The following is a 20,034-nucleotide window of genomic DNA, read 5'->3' as shown; positions in this document are numbered from 1 at the left end:
CATCGAATGCACGTCGCCCAAACAGGTAGACCTTGCACGGCTTCCATCCTTATCTGGGTCACGACGACGACGGAAGGGAGGGAGGGTGCTGCCGCTGCCCGGCGGACGAGACCGGGAAGACCGCCGTTTCTCCCAATCGGTCGTCGCCGCCGCCACCCTCATGGTGCCGGAAGAAAGATCGGGCTTCCATCTTCGAGACCGTGTCTCTTGATATGCGACCCGACCCAGCTGCACGCTGAGACATCGCGCCACGCTCCTGGATACATCGCGCCACGCTTCAGGCTCTTCCAAGGTTCGCTTGTACGTACGTACGTAGCCACGCAACCACGGAGCCACATGCACGAACGAGATTTAGCTCCGGCCAGCCGGGCACATCGACGGTGGTATGGTCCGTGATATTCCGTCGCACCAGCAGCTTCAGTCTCGCCCGGGTGGCCAGCGCACGAATCCATACGATGTAACAACACAGAGCGCGTGACGCAGAGTCAGTCCCCAATCATTCGCGCGTTGTGTCGACATGAAAGGGCGTCGCACATCGCAAGGCCCGGCTCACACGAGCGCAATCCGAGCACATACATGCACCAGGCACGTGAATAAGAGCAAGCCTCCAGGCGCTTGCGTATCACACGCCCCCGGCCTTGCGAGGCGCCGCAGCAGGCACGGATATGATGCCAGGAAGCCTCTTCGGCAGATGCGACCATCTCAAGGGCATTTGACTGCCGGCCCGGTCGCTTACGAGCATGTTTGTAATTGAGTCAGGACGGCGACCAGCCAGGCCCCAAATGGCTCCATGTCCCTGGAGCTCATCCCCGACAAGCAAACAAACTTGCTCCCAGCGAAAGGCGAACGCGCGACGTCATGTGCGGCGCACATCATCTCGACGGGGGCGTGTCGAAAGCTGACAGGTCGTCGCGGGAGAAACAGCAGCCTTGCTCTCCTCTCTGTATTGGTATTGGGATCCGGCATGGCATGGCCCTCGGCCTGGTCTGGATGCCCAGGCACGGGAAGGGGGGGCCAGCAGACACGTTTCTTTGCTTTTGTCTTGTTCCTGCTTTCCGTAGCCTTCACGTCATCGTCGCCATCTCCCTCCTCCTCCAGCCCCGTCACCCCCCTTGTTCGCCAGAACCCCTGCTTGTCCAACCTCGCCAAACACCCCCAACGCGGGCAGCGCAGGCCAGCTCCCAGCGCCACAGGTCCCGGGGCCCTGGGTGAGGCGCTGCAGTGGCTGCACACTGTCGTGCGGCGCCCGATCTCCACGACCCCCGGTCGGTCGTGACGGTCGTGACGGACAGTGCAAGATCGTGCTTGTCCAGGGATTGCAATCTCGAGCTTCCCCAGCGCAAGGCCCTTTTTCACGCTCCTTTGCGGCTTTCAGCCCTGGTTTCTTTTGTTCTGTCATCTTTTTTTCACCCGAGTTGTCTTTTTTATACATCACTTTTTATTTTTTACCCGGCTTGCTCGCCTGCCTGGCGCTGCTGTGCCCCTTTACGGGCGGGCGTATTGGCTCAATCGGCCGACCTTGTTTCCTCATCGCGAGCGCCGGAACAGCGCCTACTACAACTTACATCGTTCTCCGTGCCCCGGACAGCGGCACAGCAGCTTGAACACCAAGGGCCGGGCGTTGAGAGAACAGGCGAGGAAACTGTCCATGTCCCCCGGATTGTCGTCTCTTTGCGCACTCCAGTCCAGCTCGCTACAAGCTTCTTAGACGGAGGCTAGCAGCTCGCCCGCTCGCTCGCTTCCCGATCCCATTAGCCGTTCCCGGTTCCGCTCCAGAAAAAAGCTGGCATGCAACCTAAAGTGACAACGCGCAGGCTCTTCAACGCCCAGACATCAGCCCATGACCCATTGTCGAGGTCATCTCCTGTGAGACAAGTGTCGCGGGCAGTCCTTCTCTTTTGCCTTTCCCAAGCCAAGGTTCCCAGCAGGCGCTGTCTCTTTTCGGCAACCCACGCAGCCCAGCCCAGCCCACCTGGGCTGGCGGCGGCGGCGACGCCTCTCGGCGGCCAACGCGGCTTCCCGAGAAAGTCATTGAACCTGCTTCCTTCTTTCTTTTCTGGGTGCCCGTTTCGTTCGGGTCTCTTGCCAGATCCAGGCAGACCCTCGAGGTCTGAGATCAGATGTGACGGGATTAGTGATCGGCGCGTGTCCCAAATGTCTTTGAATGGTCCGGGTGTCGAGAGAGTGCGAAAGTGAGAGCTGTCAAGGAACAGGGCAAGCGAGTGCCTCCGTCGGGTCAATCACTCGACAGGCAACACGATGCATCCCATCTCTGCCCAGCCCTGTTGGAACTGGAACTGGAACTGGGATCCAGGGCCACCTGTCGCCCGCTCCCTGGATGTAGGACATGTACCAAGGGACCACCACGAGCAGACTCTTCCCGCGCCCAGCCCGCACTGGCGCGGACCCGATCCGATGGGCTGGGAAATCGATGGCCCCCAAGGCCCCCTGGTACGCGACCCCATTCGCCCCGGGAACGCCAGCGCCGCCCCCCTTGTTCGTTCGTTTCGTTCATCCCACGCTCCGTCCGAACAGGGCAATGACAGCACCACCAGCTGCGCGCCGCCGGTGACGCTCTGCCCTCCTCCTTGGGCGTGAGACAAAGGAAGCGCGAGACAACATCTCCAGCAGGCCCGGTAACTCAGCTACGGCTGCTCCGTAGCTTACCTGGGTATTATGCAGTTTTCTTTCCTTTCCTTGCCCCCCTCCCCCTTCTTACACCCCCCGGTCGCCGCAGGGAATACAAGCCGCATACGCAAACAACTCTCCGCGAAGCAGTTCGTCCCATGTCTGATATGCATCACACTCCTTGCGGGAGGCACCGATGCACCTGACTCGGCCTCCGGGGAGGGGGGTCCTTGACTTCCTCGCCGCCCTTCCCTTCCCACCCCGTGTGACACAAGATATATACGACCCTGTCCTGTCGCTCGCTTCGTGACCGCCTTGTTCCTGAGGGAAGCCTCACACACACGCACACGCACGCGCACCTCGCCCTTTTCCGCGCGCGCCTTGTTACTCGTCCGCACCCACCGTACAGGCAGACTCGTCATCTCTTCGGGCATCAAGCGAGAGCAACCAAGCAAGGCACACACGCTCCTGCTACTCTGCAGCAGCGGACCCCTACCCTCGCCCTGCATCGCGGTGTCACCTCCGGGGCGTATCCGGGCTGCGAGAGAACGTGCGTGGGACGTTGCGCCGCGACATTTGTCGGGTTCCCGCAGCTGTGCTGAGTCTATCCGCGTCCGCCATCCTTCACCGAATTCGGTGACCGGTGGAATCTTCTTGTCTGTGATTTGAGCGAGGGTGCGGCGGCGGCCCTGACCGACAAGGGCGTATCCTTACCAGAGGACCGGCCCCGGGAGGCGAGACTTCGTTGAACAACATATATATCAAGGGCATCCGCCATGCCGACCAAGGTCTCTTACGTGTCCGCAGACAGCGAGACGCAACGACTCTTCACCCACCCAGAGGTACAACAACAACAGCTTCACGACACCTTCACCACCACCTGCTTCAACATGCCCGAGTTCCAGATTGGCGTCCAGCCTCCCAAGAAGGCCCAGGCCGGCGCCTACCTGTACCCGCCCGTCATCGCAAAGCACTCGGTCCGACGACCGGAGGGTGACGTCGACTACTTCGCCACAGCGGTGCTTCTCAATCGGCGCGGCGCCGTGGTCGACGGCTACCTGGAGGGCACCAAGGCGGCGAGCCGGTACGAGGTGGCCAGCTCCAAAAGCTCTACGGCGTCGTTTGTGTTCCCCTTTGCGGACCTGTCAATAGCGCATGCCGGCACGTTCACGATCCGCATCGACGTGTACCAGTTCGTGCCGGGCGACTACGCCGGCGCGGCTCTGGTAGCGCAGCTGGGCACGCGGGCCATCTCCGTCGTGGCCGGCGAAGCAGCAACGGAAAGTCCATGTAAGTTTCTCTGCGAATCGGCGCCGGCAATCACGGCACGACCTCGCGCTAACATGACAACTACAGCGTCAGATGAGCGGTCGCTGATGCGCAAGGCCCGTGACGCGGGACTGCCGCTGCCCGCATGATGGGGGCAAAACTGGGTGAACCGTTTTGGAAATGTCATGTTGAGCTTGCTGCGTTGAGTACGGCGTACCGTGATAGACAACACTTGGGCGGGTCAAAGCGTGCTATGGAAACTGGCAATGTTACTAGATTGGAATCCTTTTCAGGCTGTTACTGGATGCTGTTGTCGAGTCGAGCGATCGATCCTTGAAGTTTGCGGAATACTACCAGTTAGAGAGACCAGAGGCCGATATCCAAATGACGTTGAATGTTCGCGATCCACTTGCACCTACACACAGTAGATACCCACGTAGCCCGCGAGTGACGTTGAGCTACTGCACGGCGCCCGACTCGGACGTAACCGATCTGCCGGAGACGTTGAGCTACCGCTGCGCCAAGCTCGATCGAGGCCCGACAGCCTGGACACGACACGTCAAAACCCCCCGTCGAGCGTTGAGACCGTGAGACAGGAACGCGCGCCCCGCGACCCTGGCATCCTGCCACTATGCTGCGGCCCGGGGGGGAACGACCCGCATCGCCGGCCCAGCAGCGCCTCCATGCCGACACCGACGTGAAAGACGGGGCCGACGATTTTCGGGCCGGAGCCGGGGGGGTCTTGGTCGCAGCCCGGGGCACGCCCATGGCGGCGCCCGCCGTGTAGCCGCAACGGGTATCTTGCATGGGGAGTTTGCCTATTCGTCTGAGTCAAAGTCGACGCAGCCCAGCGTCGTCCGGGGCCCGCGCCGCGGTGAAGACAGGCAGACACCAGGGGCCTCGTCTCGCCGAATCGTGATCTGGCACTGACCGTTTTGGCGCAGGGCATCTCATACACACTACGCAACACCCCTTTATTATTGGAGCGACAGTGTGTCAAAGCCCAACGGCGGGCCTTGATAGGTTAGGATACGAGCAGCAGGCAAAAGGGTTTGAGACATGGAGGCGGGCCAGTGTGTAAGTCTACCCGTCTGTCGGGTCGGCCTTGGGGCCGGTGTAGCAGTCTCTTTCCTCATCGGCCCGTGGGTCGTTTAATTGCTCGCGGGGCTGCTACCAAGTGCGTGCGCTGGTCGTGGCATGTTGGAGTAGCGAGACGAGCGTGGTGATGCGATGGCTGACATCGAGGTTGATGTCGCGATGCGATGTGACCGTGTACATCGTGGCCGATGCAAATCGCTGGCCGGCGGTGGCAGAGCAAAGAAACGCACTGGGTGGCGGTCACAGTGGGCGACGACAGACGCCAGAACGACACGGGCGCGCAATCACGTGGCCGAGAGTGAGGGTACCTGCCATCAACCACACAAACGCCAGGTGCCCTGTGGAGCATGTTAGCGGCCATGTACCGCCCCAGCTTCACATTCACCACTCTCCTCACAAATCTTCTCGGGCAATGCACTCCCGCTGAGCGGTCGGTCAACAAGCCAGCTTATACACGCGCTGCAGCCGAAGTGTCGGCCCTTGCCCGGACTCGTTGAGCATATCGTTCACATCTGCATCGATCAAACTCCCAGTCGGGCCAGCAGCCGCAGCCATGGTGTACTACTTCACCTCCAACGTCGTTGAGCCCTCCGGCTTCATCTACGTCGGCAAAGACAAGTTTGAGAGTAAGTGAGCCGAGCCGCGCCTCTTCTCTCATATCGCATCTTCTCACACGCGAAACAGATGAGGACTTGATAAAGTACGGCTGGGAGGAAGATGTCTGGTATGTGCGCCCGCCCAACTTGTCGGGTGTTGAGCCCCATCTCGTATCGCCATGAAACTCACAAAGCTGCTCACACAGGGTACGATGCCATGCTTCACTCTCACTACACGCGCGTCGGGTGCCAGATGGGAACTTACACGTTGCTTTAGTTTCACGTTGACAAGCTGTCAAGCGCGCACATCTACCTCCGCATGCAGGAGGGCCAGACCTGGGACAACCTGCCCGAGGACCTCGTGACGGACCTCGCGCAGCTCACCAAGGCCAACTCCATTGAGGGTATGGGCTTCAATTCTTCTTCTTTTGCTGCCTTTGCACTAATGGGATGACCAACATTGATGGTATCAGGTAACAAAAAGGACAACATCACCATCATCTACACGCCATGGTCCAACCTCAAAAAGGACGGCAGCATGGACGTCGGCCAGGTCAGCTTCAAGGACCAGCGCAAGGCAAGTCTCTTTTTTTATTCTTTGCTTCCCCCCCCCTCTCTCACAGCTCATCCATGAGCCTGTTTTGCTACATTGTGAGGCTGGTCTTTCTGACTTGAAGAATGTCCCCCCGCAGGTCAAGCGCGTGCTCGTCCCGCAGCGCGAGAACCCCATCGTCAACCGCCTCAACAAGACAAAGGTCGAGAAGAAGCCCGATCTCAAACAGGAGCGTGACGACCGCCTCAAGGAGCTGCGCCGGCGCGACCAGGCCGAGATGCTGCAGAGGGTACGTCCTCCTCCATTCCATTTCCTATTCCTCCTTTCTTCCTCTTCTTCTTCACCACCTTGCATTGCACCTTTCACCCCATCCATACACCCACTGTTCATGCACACACCCGCTCCGGCCCACCCTCCAGGCTCCAAAATTGCCATGCCCTGCGTCTGGTGGCTGCCTACTGCCATCCCGCTCCCACACGTCCCAGCACGCCCTCCTGCCTTGCTCTGTTCCCGCGCGTTCCGAAATCAATCCGTCTGCCTACGAATCAAATTGCCGCCTGCCGCCCGCGAACCCCGAAGCTGACTGCTTTTCGCCCTCTCCACGCCACAGAGAAAAGAAGAGGCTAGGCAGGCACAAGAGTGGAAGGAAAAGAAGTGGCAGAAGGACCACGCCTACGACGAGCTCTTCACCGAGGAGAACATGGCTGCGACGAGCAACCAGGACCGCGCCGAGAACTGGGAGGACGACTTCATGTGATGGATGTGCTGAGAGAGGTGTGCCAGGCATGGTTCTGGTTCTATTCGTTGGAGCATTTGCATCAAGCGTCACTTCGTAACCTACTTGCCAATCGTCTGCCTGTCCCCCCACGAGCTGTCCCAAAACACCCGGGTAAAGCACGCTGCACAGCCAAGAGCCAAACTTCCCGTTTCCAGCCCGCTGGTGGCTCGGTGGTCCAGCGATTCCTTTTGTTTAACGCACCAGGGTATTGCCTATCCAAACGTCACAGTGCGCACTCTAGCCCTCCCATGCAGACAAAGCGAGCTGTGCGGCAATCGCACGGCAGCTCAGTTGACGCCAATCCTCTGGGTCCGTCCCAGCTTCATGTCCTCCAGTCGGCTCGTCAATCCCCTCAGCTCGCTCGACGCCTCCAAGCGGATCGGGCTCGACGACCCCTGATCGCGCAAGCTAATATTTTGCGTGCTTTGGATCAGTTGGGGAACGCCATCTTCATTCCCGTCGTGCTCCTCTTCCACGAGATCTTCCAGGTCCTCGTCTCCGCCTCCAATGTCGTGTCCATGGCTCGCCAGACCGCTTTCATTTGGGTCTCCGAGCGCCACAACGGGCTCACCGCCCGGGAGTCGGACCTCAGTGGCCTCGAGGGTTTGTGCAACGTCTAGGAGCAAAACGTCCATGGGACATATGTATGCAACATGCTTCCGCTGGCTCCACGCCAAGATGTGGCCGCATAGCTGGCTGTGCTGGCGATCCACGACCCACGCGCCGCTGTCTCCTGGGATGCCCATCGGCCGATTCCGCTCTGTGCGTGAGCCCTCCGCCGCCGAAGACGGCATACTGGTGATTTGATACGTGTGGCTGGGGGATGCCCGGCCGTAGATCTTGACGCTCGTCAAGGATGGCAAGATCTGACCGGTCTGCAGCCCGCTGGTGCGGGCGATGCACTGCACTTCCATGCCTGGCAGCGATGCCGACGGCGCGACAGTTGTGGGGTGTAAAAGGGTGTTCTCTTCTGGCTTAGTCGTAGGCAGAGCCTTCCTGCCTGACACCTGCGGAATGGTGTTATCGTCCGGCAAGCGACCGTCGGCAAATTCGAACAATGCCCAGTCCACCTCATGAACGAGCCCGTTGGCCTGTTTGCGGCGGATGCCACTGGACGCAAAGACCTCGCCAAGGCTAAATGTGTCGAGGTGGTCATCGTCTTCGGTCTCGGCGCACGGGTAGAACCCGTCTTCCACGTCGTCCAATGCTGGCTGAGTCACAATGTAGCCGTCTCCGCAGCCTGGCTCGATGCCGGGAATATCGCCAGGCTCGAATTCGTCCTCTTCCTCGTCGTCTTCGTAGTCGCTGGTAATGTCCGTATCTGAATACGGCTCTGACTCAGTGTCCGACAACCCAAAAGCATAACCGTCGTCGTCGTCGTCTTCGTCGTCCGCGCTCTCCACTGCCGTGTCGGCGAGCCAATCGTGTCCGGGTCTGGCGCTGCTGCGGAGAGTCTCAGCGTTTCCAAGCTCGCGGTCCGGGTCGTCCAGCATGTGGTGGACCGTCATGCCGTAGGGCTTGTCATCGATCAAAACCAAGCCGCCGAAACTAACAGGCGGCAAGTGGCGGTCACCGATCCAGGCGCCGATGCTCGCGCCATTTCCGGGGCGCTGTTGGAACTCTGGGTTGACTGCTTCCGTCTCGTCGTCTTCGCCGTCGTGGGTGCGCGCCATGGAGCGACGAACTGAAGTGGCGTGTCTGCGCGAGCGCAAAACTTGGCCGCGGCAGACCTTGAGTGAGAAGCCCGTGGTGCCGTCGAACAAATCCCCAAGGCGCTTCTTCAGAATGGCGCGCACTTTCCCGACCGACGTACAGACCACCAAGACTGTCGGCTGTGTCTTGTTTGGACTTGGGCCGACCGATTCGAGGGAGATTTCAACCGACTCAGGGTGCTTGCGGTAGAAATGGCGGAGGGCGTGGTTGATCTGAGGCATCAGAATCACATTCCACTTCTCGACAACATCTGGCGCGAGCGGGACGTGAGGGTACAGCCTCATCTTAAGGGCAGGAGTACCTGACACGCCTATTACAGTCAGCATCCTGATTTGCATGCCTGGGAGAGAGCTTACCATCGGATTCGACTTCAGCCACATCGGCCTTTTCTGGGTTCTTCGGGGCACAGCTTGGTTCTTGTACCGAAACCTTTCGGTCGCCGGGGTACTTGATCGGTGATTTAACAGACGACTCTGCGGGTTGCGGATTCTCCGTCGTATTGCCATGCAGCTCTTGCGTCAACCGATCCTCGAGGCCACTGACGCCATCGAGTATGCAGCACGCCTCTAGGTAGCGACTCACGCGCACCTGAATTGACGAGAGCAGCGCCTCGCCGCCGGCCTTTCCAGACAACTCCTCGTCGGGGGCCAGCCAGCATGCCTCGACGGCCTTTGCATACAGGCTGCCGCATTTGACGGCCAGCCGGTCCATGAGCGAGTCAGGGAGGACGGCAGAACTGGGGTCAATCGCAAGCTCAGGAGCTAGACTCTCGAGTTTTGCCCACAGACCGACAGACAGGAGAACCATGGCGAGCGAGTACAACTCGAGCACTCGCTCATCCGTTGATTTGTTCAGTGGTGACATCTTGAACATTCGGGGATCCAGAGGATGGCGCCAGAGGGATAAGCCCGCTGCTGCATCATCCTCGGGGAACAGGTCGAAGGACGACACAAGTGGCCGTCGAATATCGACCGTCTTCTTCGCGCCATCTGCCAATTTGGGCGAATCGCAAAACGAGATGTTGGCATCGACCAGGTTGCCATGGGTGACGCCGCGCGCGTGCATGTCGAAAATGGTGTTTGTGAGATTATACGCAAGTCGAAATTTAGCCTCGAGCAATGGTTCAGTATCAGGGCTCGACAAAAGGCCGCCCAGGGTTGGAAGACTATAGAGGGGGTTCTGAGTGAGCTTCTCGAACGAAACGGCGTTGAATGACGGCGGAAACCGATAGACGAGGCCCAGCCTCGAGTTCTCCATGTCCTCAAAGTAGCCCAAGAGGCGTGGCAGACCTGTCCAGGTGCCAGGCGCTCGCTGCGGATCCTGCTGCAGACCAGCCGACAGCTTCTCGAAGCGGGCCATGGGGGGCATGATGCCCGTCGTTGCGTAGATTGAGTCAAAGGTGGCATACTCGAGGAGCAGAGGGGCCCAGGGCTCGCGCGTGGTGCCCTGCGTGAGCTCCGAGTAGGCAGTCTTGCTCATGAAGACGACTTGGCGGGCGTTGGCGCCGTGGGTGCCGTCCGTCGATCGCAGATGGGTGAGTGTCTGCGGATCGATGTGCTGTGGTGTCTGCATGCGACTCGACTCAAAGGGTCGGAAGTCGTCCACCGACGACTTGAAGGTGGCCGTCTTGGACATGCGACGCGGGATGCCGCCGGAGCGGGTCCGGGACAGGTCATAGAGCGTGTCGATGGAAGAGGTGAGGTCGCGGACAAGGTCTTCGAAGCGGCCCTTGTCCCACTGAACCAGCGGCGGCTTCTTGTCGGGCGACGAGCGCGGGCCCTCGACAATGCGCTTCGAGCTCAACCAGAGGGGCTCAGCTTCAGCCAAAATGTCCTTGATGGTCGACATGATGCTGCCGACGACCTCGCTGAGGCCGGCCTTGGAGAGAGACTCGTCAATCTCGGCGGACTGGCTGGGGTCAGACCACTCAATGCCCCAGCTGACGAGGCGGTCTTTCTGAATGCGCAGCTTGCGGTGCAAGGCCTTGATCTCAGGATCCTCCTCATTCCGGACCGGCTCCTTGACGAATTCGCTCGACTTCTTGGTGTCATTATAAAGGCGGCTGAGGCGCTTCTGGAAGGGCAGCTGGAAGCCGCCCACAGGAAGGAAGGACTCCATGGCGGGAGGGACAGGCGGGCAGGGCGAAGGGAGTGGTGAGCGATCAGATCAAGTATCGCTGAGGTGTCGTCGGGGACAACGCCTGGTTGTAGCTGCGTCTTGACCTGACCAGCAAGTGCTCAGCGGGTGAGAGCACACATGGCCCAGAGCGCGGGGTGAATGTTGCTGTGTTCCAGGCAGCGTCTTTTACTGTCCTGTACTGTACTGTGCAGCACTGCGCAGGCGTACGAGACTGGACGGACAGAGCAGCACTCGTATCGCTTGGTGCGCTTTAGGGATGGATGCGTTAGTGAGGCTCGTCGTTGGGCGTCGTCGCCGTTGGGGGAGGGGGGATGTCGGTCCCCAAGGCAGGCGGTTCCTGCGAGCGACAGCGCCAGCACGTGAGCTGGAGGTGAGGAGAGGTGAGGCGAGGTCTGCTTCTCACTCAGCAGGGTCGGGGCGAGAGGCTTGCGGCGTTGGCGAGGGAGCAGTCCACGGGCGGCGTCGTCATGAAATGAAGGCGGTTATCTGGCTGCCTGCATCGTCAACGACCCGGCGCGTGTCAGTCGCCCCGGCCGGCGTCTCATCAGCAGCGGGGACCGACTGGACAGAATGCTGCTGCCTGGCCAGCAAACAGCCCCCGACCGTCCCCATTGGCGGGCGTCGACGCAGCCTGGTCGTGGCCAATGAGGCCCCGCTGAGACAGCCGACGCACCTGCCCCTCTGATTGGGCGGTGGGCGACGCCGGTGGGGGACCATCGTCTGGCGTGAGCACTGCCGACAGGCAGGAGCGTCCGTCCGTCCGTCCTGCCGCCATGGTCACGCGATGTGGCACGTGGGTAGCCGTGGAGAAGGGGAGGCAGGGGCCGCAGGACTCGGGGGAAACCTGCCTACCCTGAGCCTGAAGGGGTAGCCTGAGAGCCCGAGATGCAATGCCCGTGGTCTTGTTGCTCCTCTCACCTCGCGCTGTGCCAACTCCCTGCTTCACGACACAAAGTGCACATCTGCAACTGCATGCCTGCAGCCCGCCTCGTCCATGTCACAACCTGCCTTTCGTAGGCGTACGCCGTACGCGCCCCGATGGATGATTGGCACGCATGCACTCGTCCCATGGCCGACCTGCGAGCACAGCCGTGCGGCTGGGCCACTGCTGGCAGGAAGATGCATGGAACTGTAGAGGCCCCTGCTGCCCAATCGCTCAGGGAGCCGTGGTGATAAGTACCCCTGATGAGCGCACCAGCTCGTGCGACTCAATCAGGCGAGACACACACAACCGGCCGCCATGGCTGATCCGCTATCCGTATCCGCTGCCGTCGCCGGCTTCATCTCTCTGTCCCTCGATGTGTCGACTCGCCTTGTTGCATTCTATAGGGCCTATTCGGATCAAGATGGTAGCATCAACCAGGTTGCAGACGACCTAGGCACTCTCGTCACGATCCTCCAGACCCTACAGCAACACCTCGCCAGTCGCAAGTTTCAACATGACGAGCATGCCCTGATTCGGGCGGTAGAGGGTTACGTGGACAACTGCGAGCTATCCATGGAAGATTTGCAGGACCGCCTTCGAAAGTTTGACAAGTTTAAGAAAACTTCCAAACCTGGCATCTGGGCAAAGACCATCTCGGGCGCCCGGCGGCTCGCGTTTCCCTTTGAGCAGACAACCCTCCACAAGCTCAGCGCGGACGTAGAACGAGTAAAGTCAAACATTGCCTCAGCTTTGGATCTTCTACAGCAGAAACATGCATCCGATACTCGAGATGACCTGAAGGACATCAAGTCTGTGCTGAGCCTGGTTAGGCATACAGGGCTTTCGCACGCCCTCACGACCTGGCTCAAAGCCCCCGACCCTACCAGCGTATACCATGAAATTTGCAGGAAGAAGCAGGCTGATACAGGCCGCTGGCTCGTGGCAAAAGGGACCGCCTTCGACAGCTGGCTGACGGCCCCCAACTCCTTGTTATGGCTCAACGGCTTCGCGGGGACGGGCAAGTCCTTCTTATTCTGCACCGCAGTTCAGCACGCTTATCGGCACCGGCGGTCCAATCCTCGCATCGGCCTGGCGTTCTTCTTCTTCAGCTTCAGCGACGCCAGCAAACAAACGACTTCGGGCATGCTCCGCTCGCTCGTCCTACAGCTGTCAGTACAGCACCAGGATGGGCATACACGCCTCGAAGCGCTTCACCAGAAATATCCCATTGCATCGCCACCGGATGAGGCTCTGATGGACTGCTTACTTCAATTTGTCCGATCCTTCAATCACGTGTATCTCTTCCTGGATGCGCTGGACGAGAGCCCTTGCGACGACCGCAGCGCCCGCGACGACGTGCTCCAGACAATATCTAGCATGCGGAGGTTCAATGAGCCGGGGCTACATATTTTCACGACAAGCCGTGACGAGCCCGACATTCGAGAGGCCCTAGAGCCCACAGAAGCCCAGGTTGTCAGCTTGATGAACAATGAACTTCGTGACATTGAAAACTTCATTTCGACACAGTTGAAGGAAAGACGACGCCTGAAGAGATTCGCAGCGCAACGTGAGTTGATACAGGCTGAGCTTACCCACCGTGCTCAGGGAATGTAAGGCCGCGACCGCGCTCGATGCTAAGTGCCTCATGAGCTCAGTAACTCGGACCACTGCATAGTTTCCGCTGGGTGGAGTGCCAACTCAATGCACTCGAAAACTGTCTTACATCACCAAAGCAGTTGAAGCTGGCTTTGGAGACTCTGCCGTCGTCATTGAGCGAAACGTACGAGCGTGTGCTAGCAAGCATCCCGAAATCCCGAATCGAACATGCTAGGCGTGTTTTGACCATCCTCTGCTGCGCGGAGCAACCAGTGTCAGTTGAAGAATTAGGCCTCGCCGTCGCTGTGGAAATACAAGACAACGCAGTATTCGATCCGGACAACCTGCTTCCGGGAGCCGATATCCTGTCGCTTTGCCCCAACTTCATCGAGGCGGCCGTTGTGGACCATGGGGACCGGAGACAAAGGCGGTGGCTCCGCATCGCACACTTCTCGGTGCAGGAGTATCTCAAGTCCGAGGCAATCGGCAGCTGGGACCATCGGGCGAGAACCTTTCGTATCGACAAAAGCCGAGGGAACTCAGAGCTAGCCACCATTGGTTTAATCCTTCTACGAGAGAATTCGAAACTTGGCTCACAATCCCGTTCTTGGTACGATCCAATCTTCCGGTGGGAGACGTTTCCACCGTACTTGATCCGTAACTGGATGACACACTACAAGAATGTGAGCAGTCGTTCTGACCGCTCTCTTGCCACGAGCCTCGTTATCCGGCTCTTGAAGGACAAACTTGCCTTTGCGACGGCTCTCCTACTGCAGAATAGCCATTTCGCCGATTACGAAGACGCTGCGGTGCCTTGGGCAGCGGAGCACGGGCTTGATGATGTCTTGATTGCCCTGCTCGACAGCCCGTTCGCCGGCCGAAATGTTGGCACAAGCCGTGACAGGCTACTTGTGAGAGCTGAGATTCTAGATCTGGCACTTCACGCGGCAGCACTGAACGGCCATCTGTCAACTATTGACGCGCTTCTCAAGAGAGGGGCTGACCCTAATGGGATCGTTACGGAAGTAGCCCCCTTCGAGGCAGCTGCGATTTGCGGCTTCAGGGAAATAGTCACATTTTCAGTGGATAATGAGCCTGTGCTAGGTCCCAAGGTGGCATGTGACACGCCCCTGGAAGTGGCTGCGGCCAGAGGTCACATCAGCGTGGTGGACTTCTTGCTCAACCGACTTGCGACCGTCAAACGGACTGGACAGAGCCTACGAGTCGGCGTTGATAGCAGCTTCTTGGGGCAGTCGTATCAACGTCGTAAGGCTTCTGTTGGCTCGAAAGGCAGAAGTCAACCTCAGCCAGCATTGCCTCAGCACGGCAGCATTGGCTGCCTCGGTGGCTGTTTGCCCGGAGATTCTCTCATTGCTTATCGAGCATGGCGCGGATGTCAATGCTTCGAATAGCTGGTTGACAACCAGGACGGCCCTTGAGTTGGTATGCGGACAACGGTTACATGTCATGAGGGCCATTGAACAGGCAAGGTGGTTCCTTGAGCCCGACGGCCACCATCTACCTCCTTCAAACATTCCTCACGCTCAACTGAAAGTAGTGGAGCTTTTACTCGACAGCGGCGCCGAGGTCCACAACGATAGACAGCACCGAACTACTCTTGAAGTAGCGATAGACGCAGGAAACGTAGAGGTCACTCGGATGCTACTAGGCAGAGGTGTTCGCATCTTACCTCCAGGCTACACGCACATGGACTTTGTAACCGCTGTTTCCACCGGAGATGACGAGACGGTCCGCGCTATCCTCGACAGCACCAGCGAGGAGACGGCGCACAGCATATTTGGGTCCGTGCTTACAACCTTTTCACTTGAAGGCGACGCGGATAAGGTGAGAGCAATGCTTGGCCTGGGCCAGGGCATATCATGGAACTCGACAGCTCTCCACGCAGCGTGCTTCATGGGACACGACGAGGTGGCTAAGATCCTCTTGGAAGCCGGCGATATGACTATGGAGACACTCTACAGAGGGTTCAGCCCGGTCCAGCAGGCATGCCACGGATGACATGCGTCGATGGTCGAGCTGCTTCTGGACCGTCGAGTTTGTACTGATGCCATGGTCGACCATGACGGAGAGGACCTCATGGTGTGGCGTGTAATAATGGGGCATGTAGGAACAGTCAAACTTCTGCTCAGCCATGCAGCGCCTGCTGTACCGATAGCGGTTCCAACGCTGATAAAGGCGACCTTGCGATCTACCGCCATAGAAGATGAAAACGTCAGGGCCGAGATTGTGGAGATGCTGCGAGACGCTGGACATGGAGTCGAGCATGCAACTTGAGAGTAGCGCGACTGGAGGACAGGTTGAGGCAAGCATGAGTACGGGCCAGTACGTCGCAAAACACTTCAAATGGACACCAGAGTCTAAAGGTATTCAACAGGCCTGATGTATCATGGCCAAAGTATCTACACGCAAACGAGATTCGCATCCTCGCTACACCTCCTCTCCTATTGTACGTATTTACCAAGCGCCCCATGTTTTTGCGCCTACTGATACTTGATATAGAAGCTCGGCGACTCGCTGACGTCGTATTCCGACTTCTTGCTGTCGTCGCCAAAGATCTTCAGCGCCCGGACGACAAACTTGTACTTGCCCGGAGGCGCGTAGTTGCCCGAGTCGAGGCGGCCGTCCCAAGCATACTTTGCGGCACCGCGCGTGATCCACCGAGCAGGAAAGCCGTACGGCTGTCCGATGGTCTTGACACCCCAGACCTCACTGGTCAGGTTCTTGGGGGGGCAGGTGGTCATGGGGACGATGTCGGCGCGCATGAGGGCCGAGCCGAGCGCCAGGTTGACGGCCAGCGCGGGAAGAACCGAGCTCCCGTCGGCGTTACCGGGAGCGGGGATGGCAAATGTCGCATTGGGGTTGACGGGATTCAACTTGTCATCGTTGGACTTCGTGATCCAAGTGTCGTCCTCGGCCAAGACCTTCGAGCTGTGGAGCGATCCGGTAAGACCCTGGTAGGGGATGGACTGCGAGGAGCCGTCGGTGCCGTTGACGGCGACCCAGCCTCCCCACACAGCCAGTCGCTTGCCATCGACGCCAGAAGGAGGCGAAGCCTCGACGCGTATAGTGGCAGTCCGACCGGGAGCAATGGTCACCGACTCCGGGCTGAGCTTCAGGCTGGCCGCGACCTGGATGGCCTCGTTGGGGAAGGCGGCAGGGTAGATCTTGTCCTTGGGGAGCGTATACATGCTAATTGCGGGAACGTGAGACAGCTTATAGGTGATCTCCTTCTTGCCAATGTTCTGGATCTTGAACTTGAGCTCCTTCTTGAAGTTGTCGGTGTCGTTGAAGGCGAGGCCAGAGGGCTCAATGACCATGGTGGCGTGCGCGGCGTCCCAGGCCTGGATGAGGCCACCGCCCTGCTGGGCCGTGGGGGCCAGGAACGGATAGAACCTCGAGCCGTCATTGAAGAGTTGCGGGTTGGCGTTACCAGAGAGCAGCTGCTCGATGGTGGCGGGGTCGAACGTGCCGCGGACCTGGCCGATGAGGGCGACGATGCCGGCCGCGAGGGGGCAGGCCATTGACGTGCCCGACAGAACAGCGTAGCCACCTGAAGCCAAGGGGTATGTAGATAGAATGTTTCCGCCAGGACTGCCGAACTGAGGCTTGAGGTCCATTTCCCAAGTCGGGCCCCAGGACGTATATCCGCTGAGGGCGCCGCCGGTCACGTTGTTCTGAACGACAATGAGGGAGACGCTAGTGTCCTTGATGCCAGCCATCTTAAGCGTCACCTTCTTGCCGGCCTTGATGGCAGTGAGCCACGTGTCTCCGACACTCTTGAGGGTCATGCCGCTGCCGACAATGCCAGGAACGGCCCGGACGTCGATACCACCGGCACCGCCAACGTTGTTAAGGATCATGATATACTTGGCGCCCTTCGCGGCAGCGTTAGCTGCCTTTTGTGTGAAGACGCAGCTACCACGGCGAATGAGGACAATCTTGTTGCTCAGATCAGGTGTGCTGTCGGGAAGCGGGTCGCAACCATCGTTCTTGATGTTGAGGTCGGTGGAGGTGGCGTATGCCTCAAGGGTCACGCCCTTCCACTCGGCCGGCTCGCCAGGCACATAGCCGAACTTGACATCCTCCCCGCCGTCGATGGAGTAGTTGACGTCGTACAGGAGGATGGGGGTCTCGCTGTTATCAAACGAGGCGATGGAGGTGACCTTCTTGCCGTCAGACGCGCCGCTGGCGTAGAAAAGGCCCTGGGCGCCGTCGTTGCCGGCAGAGACGGTGCAGGGCACGCCCTTCTCGACGATGCGCTGGACGGCGACGGCCCAGGGGTCCTCGGACCAGCCGCTGGCGCCGCCGATGGAGGCGGTGATGATGTTGGCGCCGTCCTGGTAGGCCTGGTTGTAGGCAGCGATGAGCACGTCGTTGGAGACCTGGCCGGTGCAGCCAAACACCTTGTAGGCGTGCAGGGTGACGTCGGGGGCGGCGCCCGTGAAGCCGAACTTGTTGGGCTGCGCGGCGATGATGCCGGCGACGTGGGAGCCGTGGCCGCCGCAGTCAATGGGGTCCGGGTCCGGGACGGGCGTGTTGAAGCCGTCGTAGGCGTCGCCGACGAAGTCCTGGCCCTTGGTCACGAGGCAGCCCTTGCCGAAGCAGCCGCCGAGAGCGGGATGCTTGTAGTCGATCTGCGACGGTCAGCACAGCGCTCTACAAACTTTAAAGATGGCATGGTCTAAGTCGATTGTGGCGTGTACGGCGAGGCGTCTTTGCCCCTCCCTACGTGTGTGTTCGTTCAGGGGGCTGCAGGCCAGAGACTTACACCAGTGTCAATGACGGCAATGCTGACGCCCTTGCCAGTATAGCCCTCCTTGCGCAGCTTGTCGACCTGCGTCATGACGTGCGTCGAGTACGTGTCGTCAGTGCCATTGGCAGCAGCACGGCGCGCGACGTCGGCAAAGTGCACCTCGGGATCCTTGCCCACCCACTCGACGCGCGGGTTGGGCATGTCGTACAGGCGCACGGGGTAGACGGCCTTGACGGCCGGCATGGCGGCGAGCTTGGCGGCCTTCTCATCGGCCTTTTTCGGGTCGTTGAGCTGGACCGAGACGCCCTTGAAGAGCTCGTAGTCGAGCTTCATGCGCGTCTTGCCCTCCTTCTCGACGGCGGCGACCACGGCCTTGGTGTCCTATCATTACAACCACCCCGCGGTCAACACCGACACACTGAGGGGGAGAAGGGAAGCACCAAGACTTACATGGTCTGGCTCAAACTCGACGATGAAGCTGCCGGGAAGGATGTTGCTCGACGCGGTGGTGGCGACGGTGGTGGCCGCCGCCGCCGCGAGCGAGACGAGCAGCGATGAGCGCACCATATTGGGCTGCTGCTGCTGCTCACAACTTGGAGGTGCTTTTCCTTCAGTCTTCCCTCACGACCTCGAAGCGAACGAATGGACGACGAGGCGGCGATGGAGTGAAGAGACGGCTGGGGGAAGGCAGGCAAAAGGCCGAGAGGGAAGGGGGGTGCCAAAGATCGTGACGGGCGAGCTGCCGCTTCATATATCTCTCTCCCACCACCGCCCGCCGACCCGATGCTGCTACTAGTACGGAGTATTATGTAGTGCTGTTTGTACTCGAGACCCATGACGAACGGACTGCATGGCTGCATTGGCACATCTTCGTCACGCGTGGGCGGCCGGCGGCGCGGGCGGCGGCGTCTGTTCTCAACAGAAGCAAGCAAGCAACAACACCAGTTGCAGCCGGATCAGAGACATCCCACTCACCACACCCTGGTCGGTGCCGTGCGCCGCGCCGGGGCCCGTGGGCCAGGGTCCACGACTGGGGAGAGCGAGAGCGCACGAGAGGGTTGCAGCGCGCGTGCGCCATGGCGGCGAGCCGGCTCCCGGAGCTGCAGGACTGGGAGGCCATTGACACTCTTCTTGTCCCTTCTCCTCACGGGCGGTGCCTTGGCCGTGTTCCAGTCCCGCTTCCATGCCGCTTCTCCTCCATGTCTTTAGTCTGGAGGAGGGGTTCGCTCGCTATTGACAGAGCATCACGCTTGCACCCGTCCGGGCAGGTCGGCGCGGGCAGTCGAGGAGGGCCGCCCCAGCGCATTAGAAGCGAACGCGATAGTGAGCTGGAGGCGAGGGTAGGCAAGCAAGCAGGCAGGCACAACGGCCAATGTTGGAACTAACGGGTGCCTTTGTGCCAAGCCCATCGTTAGTTAGCGATGCCCGCGTGCTTTCGAGCTTCCCGTCTTGCGCGTCGTTGGAGTCTGGAAGCCCCCGGCGCGGCCGTGGGGGGAGAAGACTGGGGCGGGACTTGAGCCAGGCCACCGCGCGCCCGCCATTCACCTGCTGGATCTGGAAAGGGGGGCCAGGGCCTCCCAGGGGCCGTGCTGCAGCCGCAGGTGTGTGTGCCTGATGAGGAGGGGGACTAGACCCGCAGGTGGAGTTGGACAGATCAATGATGAGTGAGTGAGTCGAGTGACCGAGTTGGAGAAACAGAGGAACTTTGTTGCCGTCGCCGGTGCGGGGGAGACACAGAGAGTGAGAGAGTGAGAGAGCGGCGGGCGAACGAGACTCTCTCGGGTCCAGGGCTGGACGGCCGCTCATGTCAAGTTCTTGTGCTCCCACCCCCGATCCGCGATGTTGGACAAGGTGTCTCGGTTCGCCAGTTACACGTCAAACATGACTGTTTGTTGTTGCTGTTTATTGTCAATGCACTCTCGCTCGTATCGTACGGCTTACTGTCGAAGCCCAAAAGAAATATTC

General features: G+C 59.8%; 6 protein-coding genes across 6 annotated transcripts; 4 read left to right on the top strand and 2 right to left on the bottom strand.

Annotated features, from left to right (window-relative positions):
- Positions 1-3,404: 3,404 nt before the first annotated feature.
- Positions 3,405-4,046, top strand: PLICBS_001748 (uncharacterized protein; the record flags this gene model as incomplete). The annotated part of the gene is made up of 2 exons (XM_018317159.2): positions 3,405-3,918; positions 3,985-4,046. The coding sequence occupies 2 exons, from the start codon at positions 3,405-3,407 to the stop codon at positions 4,044-4,046; spliced, it is 576 nt and encodes a 191-aa protein (XP_018182684.2).
- Positions 4,047-5,548: 1,502 nt separating this feature from the next.
- PLICBS_001747 (uncharacterized protein) lies at positions 5,549-6,901 on the top strand (the record flags this gene model as incomplete). Its single annotated transcript, XM_018317160.1, has 6 exons — positions 5,549-5,621; positions 5,680-5,719; positions 5,892-5,995; positions 6,065-6,144; positions 6,284-6,433; positions 6,755-6,901. The coding sequence occupies 6 exons, from the start codon at positions 5,549-5,551 to the stop codon at positions 6,899-6,901; spliced, it is 594 nt and encodes a 197-aa protein (XP_018182685.1).
- A 308-nt stretch (positions 6,902-7,209) lies between these two features.
- Positions 7,210-10,753, bottom strand: PLICBS_001746 (uncharacterized protein; the record flags this gene model as incomplete). The annotated part of the gene is made up of 2 exons (XM_018317161.2): positions 7,210-8,945; positions 8,992-10,753. 2 exons carry the CDS (start codon positions 10,751-10,753, stop codon positions 7,210-7,212), a joined length of 3,498 nt encoding a protein of 1,165 aa, XP_018182686.1.
- Positions 10,754-12,014: 1,261 nt separating this feature from the next.
- On the top strand, positions 12,015-13,313 carry PLICBS_001745 (uncharacterized protein; the record flags this gene model as incomplete). The annotated part of the gene is made up of 1 exon (XM_018317162.2): positions 12,015-13,313. One exon carries the CDS (start codon positions 12,015-12,017, stop codon positions 13,311-13,313), a length of 1,299 nt encoding a protein of 432 aa, XP_018182687.2.
- Positions 13,314-15,002: 1,689 nt separating this feature from the next.
- On the top strand, positions 15,003-15,314 carry PLICBS_001744 (uncharacterized protein; the record flags this gene model as incomplete). The annotated part of the gene is made up of 1 exon (XM_065599898.1): positions 15,003-15,314. One exon carries the CDS (start codon positions 15,003-15,005, stop codon positions 15,312-15,314), a length of 312 nt encoding a protein of 103 aa, XP_065455970.1.
- A 482-nt stretch (positions 15,315-15,796) lies between these two features.
- On the bottom strand, positions 15,797-18,636 carry PLICBS_001743 (uncharacterized protein; the record flags this gene model as incomplete). Its single annotated transcript, XM_018317163.1, has 3 exons — positions 15,797-17,950; positions 18,085-18,450; positions 18,520-18,636. 3 exons carry the CDS (start codon positions 18,634-18,636, stop codon positions 15,797-15,799), a joined length of 2,637 nt encoding a protein of 878 aa, XP_018182688.1.
- Between the last annotated feature and the right edge of the window lie 1,398 nt (positions 18,637-20,034).

The sequence above is a fragment of the Purpureocillium lilacinum genome (genome assembly GCF_023168085.1).
Source record: "Purpureocillium lilacinum CBS 284.36 DNA, scaffold_1, whole genome shotgun sequence".
NCBI lineage: Eukaryota > Fungi > Ascomycota > Sordariomycetes > Hypocreales > Ophiocordycipitaceae > Purpureocillium > Purpureocillium lilacinum.
This window is presented reverse-complemented; position numbering and strand designations above follow the sequence as displayed.